The sequence below is a fragment of the Eriocheir sinensis genome, chromosome 24 (genome assembly GCF_024679095.1).
Source record: "Eriocheir sinensis breed Jianghai 21 chromosome 24, ASM2467909v1, whole genome shotgun sequence".
NCBI lineage: Eukaryota > Metazoa > Arthropoda > Malacostraca > Decapoda > Varunidae > Eriocheir > Eriocheir sinensis.
Genome location: NC_066532.1, coordinates 12,729,778 through 12,741,957, shown reverse-complemented (window position 1 = coordinate 12,741,957; position 12,180 = coordinate 12,729,778). Strand labels below are relative to the sequence as shown.

Genomic DNA, 12,180 nt, shown 5'->3' with positions numbered 1-12,180 from the left:
GAGACAAACTTAATAAAAGAAAGAGGTGACATAGATAGGTAGATAGATGAGATGATAGAAAAGAAAAAAAACAGGAGAAGAAGAAGGGGAAGAAGAAGCAGATGATGATGATGATGATGATGAAGAAGAAGGAGAGAAACAATTCTTATTATCTATCAATTGTTTGTGTTTATGATCCGGTTAGCTATGATAATGTTGATGACTGGAATGTTTGTGTGTGTTTTATAATGCATCTGAAAGGTTAGGCCTCTTCCGTACTAGCGAACAGTGGTCGACGTGCAATTGGTGTTACCAGATCCAGTTCTTATACACACCTTTTGATGGGGGGCGGCAGGCACGAGTGGAAGGACATCATAAGTAGGGAAGCCACGAGATCACCTCTGAAATCCCCTTGATTGTTCGTCCACACTATCGAGGAGTGCCCGGCTGGCTTCGCTCGTGTCCCGGGCACGAGTACACATGTTTCGAACCAATAGAAGTGCGTCTCCTGTCTGTCTGTCCGACGGAGTGTACAACAGCACGCGGAAATTGCCCGGTAATGTCGAGGCGGCTAAATAACACTGGTCAAGGGATGCAACTTTGAGCTCACTCGGCTGCATAAACGGGCCTGCCCACACTCCTGAGCACGAGTGGGACGCCCAGCATCGGAAACTTTTTCGAAAATTTGACGAGTAAACCAGCGGCGGCCCGAGCCGCAGCTGAGCGAAACCACAAGCCACCGTCCGGTGGTTTAGCGCCGGGTGGAAGGGTCGGTGGTGTCAGACATAAAATGTTTCCTGGGCATGCCCGACAGACTTTGTACGGCAAGTGCACAGGCTGCAGGGCACTGCCCGATAGTATACAGCCTGTCTTTGAAGCTTGAGAAATGCGCATAGCGAACGCGCGTTGCTCGTCGGGCACTGATCGATAGTGTAGACGGGGCCTTACGTCCCCTCTCCCACACACACACACTTTTTGTTGCTCTGTGTCTAAGTTATTGTTATTCTATTTATTAACATTTATTCATTTATTAACACTAGGATAAGATTGTTTGTTATTGTGTGTCGTATATAAACTAACTGTTCCTTCCATATTTTTTCATCTTGTTTTATTCATTTATTGTCGCATTTATTTATTATCTTTACTGCCCTATTTTATCTCCTTTATTCCAACACTTCCTTATCATCTTTAATCCAACATTTACTCAGTATTGTTCATGTCGGCGTGAGAGCCATCGACAAGTTTGTATGCGTGTGTTAGTTATATTTATTTATTTTTTACCTCTATAAATATTTATTTGTTGGACTGTGTACGAGTGTGTATGTTGTTTTAATTTATTCATATATACTAAGTTTCTATATTAAAGTTAATTGTTGTTATTTTGTTGTCATTTGATTCAATAGATATGTTTGTCACATCTGATAAGTTGTTTTTGCTTTTGGTGCTGCTACGCGGTGCAGTGCTTAGCGTCTCTAGCTACGAATCGGCAGGCATGGGTTCGAATCCCGGCCGGGTCAGCCGGCATGCAGCCCACCCAGCTGTTCATGCTTCCTTACAGGCTGGTCGATAAATGAGTACCTGGGGAAACCTGGGGAAGGTAAACTGTGGCAACCCGGATGTCACACTGGCCCTGTGTCGGGTTAAGGGTTCTCTCCCACCACAGGCCCAACGGGCCAACGGGACGGAGATGAGCACCGCCGCCACGCGCAGCCATAGCGTATGCTCCCAACTTTACCTTTACCTTCCTGCTGCTGCTACTACTGCTAGAATAAAGTTTATTTTCATATCTTATCTAGGAAAGAGAGGAAGGAAAACACGATGAAGAAGATTAAAACGTATCAAAGTAACATTAGTCTTTACTCTTACACACTGGCAGTTACAAAACTAGACTAAGTTAACCGTTATTCACAAAGTACTGCGTCAGGCCCATACTCTCAAACATTCCGCGGCTCACACACATACGTTTGATAAACTCGATAAACAAGTGGCCAGCGTGCGGGCGTGGTGAGTTCGTGGACCTAGGTTCGAGTTCCACCGAAACACGATGATTTTTCAAACTATCCCCGAGAGGCGGAAGATTACCAACAATCAACCTTAACTTCAGCGACTTCGGTCAAGAGGAGCACCGGGGGGCAGCATGGGCCAAGGAAGTCATACATCACAGCAGCCACTATATACAATTAAGTTCGCCTGCGCCACGAGCAGGTTGGGGTCATCGAAGAGGCCTCTCTAGAAAGCCTACGGACGCAGCAGGCAAGACTAACTTTTCGTTTAGGTCGTTGTGGGTATCGGTAGCGCTTGGGTTGATAACAAGCGACGTTCCTTGGGCCCATATTCTCAAACACATCGGGGCTCACACACTCACACTTGGTAATACTTTCATAAAGGTTGTTGTGAGCAGTTCCGTGGACAGTTTTATGAGCTAAGTGATAGTGTGACAAGGCTACTGTGCCATGAGCGTGAAAAAAAGCACTCATGAGAACTTGACTAATCTCCCTCGTGGCCTTGGGAAATAGTTGTTGTGGGAGCCGAAAGCGTCTGAGAATACGTGCCTAAGATATAGCCACACTTCGGTCCGTGGCATATTTCAGCCCACCAAGTGACTCGCCGAGCAGCTCCCTTCAGCGGCGTCAGGAAGCGTAGCCTGGCATTGCGGCTACACTCGACACCCCCACAGCTCCGCACAGCACTGACCTTTCTTTTGGTCACTCATCTCCACTTTGCTGTATAAGAGCAGACTTTCTTTGTTTTATTTATTTTTGTCCTTGAACTGCTTCCTTTACTGAAGAAAAAATAGCAGCAAGCACGCCAGGCAATCACGTTGCGGCGCTCAGTGTTTAGGCGACGTGCCCACACAGCCTCGGCACTCTCCTAAGTTCATTTTGCCAGAAGTGCTGGGCGGCGGACGCCCACACAGCTGCGGGGCAACACACTGCCAGCGTGCATACGTCATGCACGCCAGCACTACACCAACACTGAGCTCTACAGACTCTGTACATGGTAGTAATTATCACCACTGATAGTGAAGTACAAACTGAACACGAGCCCATCATGAGAGTCATCTTAAAGTACATCTTGATATGCAGTGAGGGGCGTGGCTGAGCCTCCAAACAAGCATGAACGTGCCTCCAAATACACCGTTACGGACGCCGCTCTACTCGTAAACGCTGCTCAACATGTCACCGTGGCTCCAGACACAGGTACTTACAGCCACGAACATCGACGTGCTCCTAAACATACAAAAGTACACACACACGTAGCTACTGTTAAGAGACATCACGCTACCTCTAAAGTCTAAACGTACAGTTGCAAACATCAACGTGTTTCTACTTATACAACTACGAACACCAAAGTGCTTTACAGTACAATGAAGGTAACACTAAGATTACTCCACTAGCCAGAACATTTAGTAAGCATGCAGTCTTTCATAGAAAGTACTTGTAGTAATAACAATAATTACATAATACAACCCCAGCCGGGCAGGAAACTGCCTACACGTCAGCTTGTACTATACAAACCTTCTAACACTCTGGCTGCCGGGGGGCGCCGAGCCGGGCGGCGGGGCCAGCACTGCGGCCCCTCGCCGCGGCCACCACCACCCCGTCACCAGAACACTGGCAAGAAGCCGAAACGATAACCTAACGATTACAACACTAGACTAACAACACAGTTATATTGTACGATACACGACACACACCAAAGGCTTAACACTATATATATATATATATATATATATATATATATATATATATATATATATATATATATATATATATATATATATATATATATATATATATATATATATATATATATATATATATATATATATATATATATATATATATATATATATATATATATATATATATATATATATATATATATATATATCGCACATATGCCCGTAAGAGTGTGTTCCTACAAAGAGAGTGTGAGTGAGGTACCTTCCTGGTCATCACTGGGTGCAGGGACAAGAGAGCTCAGCGGCCTTGTTTCCTCTGCCTGCTGGGTGGACGGAGGAGCCTCCGACCCTTCCTGTGTGTGTCCTCGCCCTTCCGAAGAGCGTCCCGTTGACTGCTCCGTTTGGTGGATGGAGTTGAGCCTCTTCGGTTCATTCTGTGTCTCCCCTTGCCCTTGAGAATACCGTGTAGCCGATGGTTCACTCGAGGGAGGCTTCAGGGCGGTCAGAGGGCCAAGAATGTTCAGCATGTTGACGTTTCCAGTCAGGCGGGTGGACGGAGATGTTTCTAAGTTATGTGTTTGTTTGTTACCTTCCAGATATCGTGAAGGCGTTGAGTCACTCGGGGGATGAATCTTCCCAATCAGAGAAACGAGAAATGACAATACCTTAGATTTTTCAACTTCTAAGATGTATTCATGGGTCTCTAGGTCATTCTGTGTGTCTGTTCTCTCCAAATACTGCACCGCTCCTGAATCACTGCCAGGACACGAGAAAAACAGCCTTGGCACACACGCCCTGCCATTGTGCACCTCGCCTGGCCCACACGACCCGTACCTAGCCACCGCTCCGCCCATGCACTCGAAGTAACCCTGACAGGCTCGGTTCGTATCGGCAAAGTGGCCATCAGGACGGGAGGCACAGAGGCTGAACGGCGGACAGCTGATTTCATGGGCCGGTCTGCAGGCTTGACCGTCGTGTAGTTCTCCTTCAGGGCACCAGAAAAGGGTCTTCACTCCATTGAGGCACTGAAAGTAAGATCTGCAGCCGTCCATTAGGTCCTGAAACACCCCATTCCCTCCAAGTTTGCATTCTTCAGCTTTAGGAGTGACTGGACATTCGTAGTCTTCTTCAGACACGCAGCGGAGGCCATTGAAAACTTGGTTATGAGGACATGTGCCGCTTGAGTCCCTTCGTCCGTTGACACATTGATAGAATCGCCGACAAGTCGAAGTCTTATCGAAGTAAAACCCATCTTCTCTTCCTTCACAGTCTTCATGAGTCGCCGGGCACTCGAACTCCTCCTCCGGGACGCACTGCAGGCCATTGAACACTTGGGTCTGAGGGCATGTGCCGTTTGAGTCTCTCCTTCCGTCGCGACAGTGAAAGAACCGCCGACACTTCGAAGTTTCATCGAAGTAGAACCCGTCGTCCCTTGAGCCACAGTCGAGGTCCGTGGAACGGCGAGACCTCACGACGTTGTTGGTGAGGTTCCCGGGTTGCTGGTTTTCCTCCAAGAGGGCGGGGCAGCGGAACAGTGAGGGATCGACGCATTGCTCGCCGTTGAACACGTTATCCCCGGGGCACGTGTGTTCGCTGAGCTGACTCCCGCCGCGGCAATAGAAGAACGTCCTGCAGCCTGACTTCTCCCCAGTGTAGTAACCGTCGAGCTTGGTGGAGCAGTCCGGGAGGCGGGACCGCACGTTGCAGATATAGTTTCTGTCGTCCACGCACTCCTTTCCGTTGAACACGAGCCCCGGGGAGCACTTGTAGGCGCGGATGAACTGGCTTTGGTGGCAGAGATAGAACCCGCGGCACCCAGAGTCCGAGGATACATGGAACCCGTCTTCGAGCCCCTCACACGTGCCGCGGCCTTCGCTCCAGCATGAGAAGTTCCGCTCCGCCACGCAGCGCCGCCCGTCGAAGATCTGGTGCTTGGGACACTCCTCCACCCTGACGAGCGCCCCGTTGAAGCAGCGAAAGAAGGAGTTGCAGGGCGCGTGCGGGACGGCGTGCAGCCCGTTCAGCCGGCCTTCACACGCCTGCTCGTAGCACACCGAGGACTTGCCGGGCACACAGCGCTGAGGAAAGGTAGGTCTCTTGTTACCACATGAGTGATGGTGACTTATATGGCATGAGAAGGAAAGATGAAGAGAAAAATAGCAATACAGGCAAGAATCAACCAATCTCTCGTTAGTATGTATAGAAAAATCATTTACTCTCTCATTGTTAAATATCTATGAGGTAATAGGAATGGTAACACAAGAAAGAACATCCGTTTCATCAGTAATTATGTAAGTCAGCCAGTTTCCTAAAGAGAACAGGCAAAAGTAGTAATAGGACACAGAGAAACAGATAGGACAGCTAACCCAACCTAACCTAACCTAACCTAACCAAACAGACAGAACATCTAGCACGGGCGAGCTCGTTGAGATTGGAGAAGATATGAGTCATATGATGAATGACTATTTCCTCTCAGTTTTCACGAAAATCTAACAACCATTCCGGAGAAAGTTCAGGTATATGAGGGCGGAGAGAACGAAAAGTTGAGGGATGTGATCATCACTAGGCAAGTAGTCCAGGATGAGATTAGTAGGTTGAAGAAAAACAAATCGCCGGGCCCAGACGAAGTATTCCCAAGGGTGCTGAAAGAGTGCAAGGAGGTTATCAGTGGCCCGCTTACCGATATCTTTAAGATGTCGGTAAATTCTGGATATGTGCCCAATCAATGGAAAGTAGCTAATGTGACGCCGATTTTCAAAAAGGGAGACAAGTCAGCCACCTCAAATTATCGCCCAATTAGCTTAACATCAGTTGTAGGAAAGATGTTGGAGTCAAGTATAGCCGGGACCATTCGGGACCATCTAGAAAAGCATAATTTAATTCATGATTCACAGCATGGTTTCACAAAGGGTAAGTCTTGCCTTACTAACCTGTTGTCCTTCTACACTAATAAAGTAATCGAGACGGTTGACTGAGATGAAAACTATGATATAGTGTATCTAGATTTCAGTAAAGCATTTGACAAAGTTCCCCATCACCGGCTGTTACTAAAATTACAGGCTCACGGCATAGATGGGAAAGTTTTGAACTGGATCAGGGCGTGGCTTAGTGGTAGAAAGCAGAGAGTGCAAATCAATGGTAAAAAATCTGAATGGGGCAGTGTTACGAGTGGAGTCCCACAAGGGTTGGTGCTGGGTCCTCTGCTTTTTATTATTTACATCAATGACTTGGACATAGGAATTAGTAGTGATGTCAGAAAGTTCACAGATGATACTAAGATCGGTAGAGTAATCCAATCAGACAGGGACGCAAGCGTTCTGCGGGATGAGCTTGACAGACTGCATGATTGGGCGGGGAAGTGGCAGATGGAATTCAGTGTCGGGAAGTGTAGCATTCTGAGTGTAGGTAGGAATAGCCCCTCGTACAATTACTCCTTAAATGGCACTCCTCTAAGCAGGTCTGGGCGTGAGAGAGACTTAGGAGTCCTAGTGAGCGCTGACCTCCGTCCTAGGGCTCAATGCATTCAGGCTAAAAATCGGGCAAACAGAGTACTTGGTTTCATCTCAAGGAGCGTAAGCAATAGGAGCGCTGAAGTCATCCTCAAACTTTACTTAGCACTAGTTAGACCTCATCTCGATTATGCATTTCAGTTCTAGTCCCCCTACTATAGAATGGATATCAAGATGTTAGAATCTGTACAGAGGAGGATGACAAAGATGATTGAGGGGTGAAAAACTTGCCTTTTGAAGACAGGCTGAAGCAGTTAAATCTACACTCTCTAGAAAGGCGAAGGTTGCGAGGAGACTTGATCGAAGTCTATAAATGGATGAAGAGCTTTAATAAAGGGGATGTCAATAAGATTTTGAAAGTAAAAGAGACAGGTAGGACGCGTAGCAATGGTTTTAAGTTAGACAAATTCAGATTTAACAAAAACATAGGCAAGAATTGGTTCACCAATAGAGTGGTAGATGAATGGAACAGGCTTGGGAGCCATGTTGTGGGTGCCAATACCGTAGATACATTCAAGAAGAGGTTAGATAAAGCCATGGATGGTGAGGTAAGGTGGGGTTGAGTGTACAGGAGCTGCCTTGTATAGGCCGACCGGCCTCTTGCAGACTCCTTACGTTCTTATGTAAACAGCCAGACAATTACCTTGAGCGAACATGACACAGAGAAACAGACACAACACTTACTCTAACCCAATCTAACCAGACTGCCAATAGGACAGCAAATAAAAGACAGACATGACAGCTAGCCTAACCTAACCTAAATAGACAGAAAACTCAAAAGGCAAACAACCCGCCAGTTACCTTGAGCGAGTAGTCGAATATAGAGTTATAAGGACACACATGATCGGTCCTGACGCCGCCGGAGCAGGTGAAGTAGGCATTGCAGGAGGAGGCAGGTGCAGGGTGGGGGCCGTCAGGTAGTCCCCAGCAGGATGGCGGGGAGCACACCAGCAGGGGACCCGTGCCGCAGGATCCGGTGGAGGAGTCCCACACGGCGTCCCCCTCACACTGCCAGCCGTCGCTAAGAGACCCGTTGGTGCACCTGGTAAGAAAGAAAACGGGATTAGTGTGCCGTTGGGAAGGTGTGAAGGTTGAGTTGGACAACACCAAGACCAAGGCGAAGATTGCACACTGGAACCAACCCTATATTTTTTTTTTATTGGTAAGAAAAGAAACCTAAAGAAAGAAAAGAAAGAAGATACAAAAAAACTCTCTCATGTCTGTGAAGAAACGAAGAATGCAAGTACTGTGCTTATTATTAGTATTGTTATTATTATTATTATTATTATTATTATTATTATTATTATTATTATTATTATTATTATTATTATTATTATTATCATTATTATTATTATTATTATTATTATTATTATTATTATTATTATTATTATTATTGTTGTTGTTGTTGTTGTTGTTGTTGTTGTTGTTGTTGTTGTTGTTATTATTATTATTGTTATTATTATTATTATCATTATTATCATTATTATTTACCATCATTATTATCATTATCATTGTTATTAATGAGTTAACCTTTCCTTCTTTATCTTCTCTATTTATCTCTATCTGTCTATCTATTTATTTTCTCTCTGTCTATCTATCTATTTCTATCTATTTATCTAACACACACACACACACACACACACACACACACACACACACACACCTGTAGTATCCCTTGCAGTCCTGTGTGTAGTCCGGGTAGTAGCCGTCGCTCTGGTTGAGGCATGGGGGCGAGGCGGGGGGCAGAGGGGGGCACGTCACCTCCCCCGCGGGCCGGCACTCCTCGCTGGGGTAGTGGAAGGCCTCGCCCGGGGGACACACGTACGAGAACACGGCGCCCTCCAGACACCTGACGGGGAGGAGGGAGATTAGGAGACAAGAAGAGGAATAGCAAAAACTAGATAGAAATAATTGCATAAGGAACTGAATGTTAAGCGTCGTGTTATGGTATTGCGGCTGACTGGTCTTTTTTCGTCCGTTTTGCAAGGCGTGATAAGCTGGTTTGTTGACTCTTTCACAATACTTTTTACGACGAAGTTTGTAATGTGTCTTTTTTTGGTCCATTTTACAAGGTTGGTTTGTTGACTCTTTTACAATACTTTTTACGACGAAGTTTGTAATGTGTCTTTTTTGGTCCATTTTGCAATGCTACCACCTCGGATTTTTCAGTCACCGCCGAGTGGCTTAAAACTACCCACACGCTGTCCTGAAGACCGCCCATCAACCCGGACTCTAGAGGAAACCGTCCACTTTTTACGACGAAGTTTGTAATGTGTCTTTTTTTGGTCCATTTTGCAAGGCTGGTTTGTTTACTTTTATACATCACTTTTTACGACTGAGTTTTATGTGTCTTTTTTGGTCCGTTTTGCAAGGTTGGTTTGTTGACTCTTTTACAATACTTTTTACGACGAAGTTTGTAATGTGTCTTTTTTGGTCCGTTTTAGCTTTTTTTACTTTACTTTACACGATTTTTTAATGTGGTCTTTTTGGTCCGGTTTGTTGTGGCTTGTTGACTTTTACAATACTTTTACTTTTTGTAATGTTTATGTGTTTTTTTTTTTCCATTTTGCGTTGGGTTTGTTTGACTCTTTTACAATACTTTTTACGACGAAGTTTGTAATGTGTCTTTTTTTGGTCCATTTTGCAAGGTTGGTTTGTTGACTCTTTTACATCACTTTTTACGACGAAGTTTGTAATGTGTCTTTTTTTGGTCCATTTCTTTTTTTTGGTCATTTTGTTTTGCAAGGTTTGTTGGTTTTTTACACTACTTTTTTTTTTGAAGTTTGTAATGTGTCTTTTTTGGTCCATTTTGCAAGGTTGGTTTGTTGACTCTTTTACAATACTTTTTTACGACTGAGTTTGTAATGTGTCTTTTTTGGTCCATTTTGCAAGGTTGGTTTGTTGACTCTTTTACATCACTTTTAACGACGAAGTTTGTAATGTGTCTTTTTTTGGTCCATTTTACAAGGTTGTTTTTTGACTCTTTTACATCACTTTTTAGGACGAAGTTTGTAATGTGTCTTTTTTGGTCCATTTTGCAAGGTTGGTTTGTTGGACTCTTTTACAATACTTTTTACGACGAAGTTTGTAATGTGTCTTTTTTTTTTTTTTTTTGTTCTTGTTTTTTTTTTTTTTTTTTTTTGAATTTTTTGTTGTTTTTTTTTTGGGTTTTTTAGCTGGCTTGTTGACTCTTTTACAATACTTTTTTACGGCTGAATTTGTAATGTGTCTTTTTTGGTCCGTTTTGCAAGGCGTGATTACCTGGTTTGTTCACTTTTTTTACATCAGTTTTTATGACTAAGTTTGTAATATGTCGACTTAACGCTGTGAGAATCCAACACTTCTAAACAACTCCGTTCTAAAAATTTATGTAAAAAAAATCCGTCCCATAAATGTAAAAAAATAAAAATCTGTCCCAAAAATGTAAAAAAAATCCCTCCTAAAACAAAACAAAAATCCGTCCCAAAAATGTAAACAAAATAAAAATCCGTCCCAAAAATGCAAAAAAATTAAAATCCGTCATAAGAATGTAAAAAAAAAATCCTTCCCCAAAATGTAAAAAATAAATAAAAAGCCCGTCCTAAAAATGTAAAAAAAAAAAACTTCCGTCCCAAAAATGTAAAAAAAATCAGTCCCAAAAATGTAAATAAAAAGTCCGTCCCAAAAATGTAAAAAAAAAAACTTCCGTCCCAAAAATGTAAAAAAAAATCCGTCCCAAAAATATTTTAAGAAATCCGTCCCCAAAAAATATTTAAGAAATCCGTCCCAAAAATATGAAAAAATCCGTCTCAAAAATATAAAAAAATCCGTACCTAAAATATGAAAAAAATCCGTCCCAAAAATATAAAAAAATCCGTCCCAAAAATATAAAAAAATCCGTCCCAAAAATATAAAAAAAATCCGTACCTAAAATATAAAAAAAAATCCGTACCAAAAATATAAAAAAAATCCGTCCCAAAACTATTTTAAAAATCCGTCCCAAAAATATAAAAAATCCGTACCTAAAATATAAAAAAAAATCCGTACCAAAAATGTAAAAAATAAATAAATAAATAAATAAATCCGTCCTAAAAATGTGAAAAAAATTAAAACTAGGCACATCATCAAAATGAAACTCATCAAAACCAGGCGCCAGTCTAAGAAAAAAGGGTCACTCTTCTCTACTTTCTGTACATGTACATCTCCACATTCTATACTTTCTTCCTATACTTTCTATCAACTTTCCATAATATTAAAGAGATTTCTACGACGTCATGTGGTTAGTAGTTCGGCTTTTGATTCCAATTTAGTGACGGGTTTAGTTAGAAGTGTTGGATTTTCACAGTCAAGTCGACATAAGAGGGTAGGCGGTGGCTGAGTGGTAGTGTGCTGGGCCGACATTCACCACGTGATGGACGACGCGAGTTCGAATCCCCACGCTACCACCTCGGATTTTTCAGTCACCGCCGAGTGGCTTAAAACTACCCACACGCTGTCCTGAAGACCGCCCATCAACCCGGACTCTAGAGGAAGCCGTCCAAGTGAATCAAGAACGAGTTCCGGGGGCAGCATGAGCCAAGAGAAGATTGCGCCACTATAAACACTTCCCTGCGCCATGACGGGCTGGAGCCGAACACCATCCAGGCCCCTCAATCAAGCCTACTGGCGCTATAGGCGTAGACGTAAAAATAAAAAATAAAAAAGGAAACTAAGACATGAAGGAAATTAAAGAAAAGCGCAAGTGAGTAACGTGACTGGAAGGGTTCGTGTCTGTTTGTCTGTCCGTATTACAAACTCTCATAAAAAGTTATATAAAAAAATCAACAAAACTAACTAACCACTCCTTAAAAAATTGACCAAAAGAAACAAAAACAAATCGTGTTAATGAAGATTAAAACCACATAAAAAAAATCAGAGTAACTGTCTGTTCATTTGTGTCCTATTCGGTGGCTGTCTGGTTAGGTTAGGTGTCATGTCTGTTCAATTGTGTCCTATTCTCTGGCTGTCTGGTTAGGTTAGGTGTCATGT

General features: G+C 43.3%; 1 protein-coding gene across 2 annotated transcripts in view; it reads right to left on the bottom strand.

Moving 5' to 3' along the window:
* Positions 1-3,879: 3,879 nt before the first annotated feature.
* LOC127002856 (SCO-spondin-like) overlaps positions 3,880-12,180 on the bottom strand; it is a 70,790-nt gene continuing 62,489 nt past the window's right edge. For both annotated transcript variants that reach the window (XM_050869076.1, XM_050869077.1), the window contains 3 exons: positions 8,837-9,022; positions 7,975-8,215; positions 3,880-5,742 (listed from right to left, as the gene is read on the bottom strand). In XM_050869076.1, the coding sequence (XP_050725033.1) occupies positions 3,901-5,742; positions 7,975-8,215; positions 8,837-9,022 (2,269 nt within the window). In that variant the 3' untranslated portion in view covers positions 3,880-3,900. The remainder of the gene's footprint in view (positions 5,743-7,974; positions 8,216-8,836; positions 9,023-12,180) is intronic.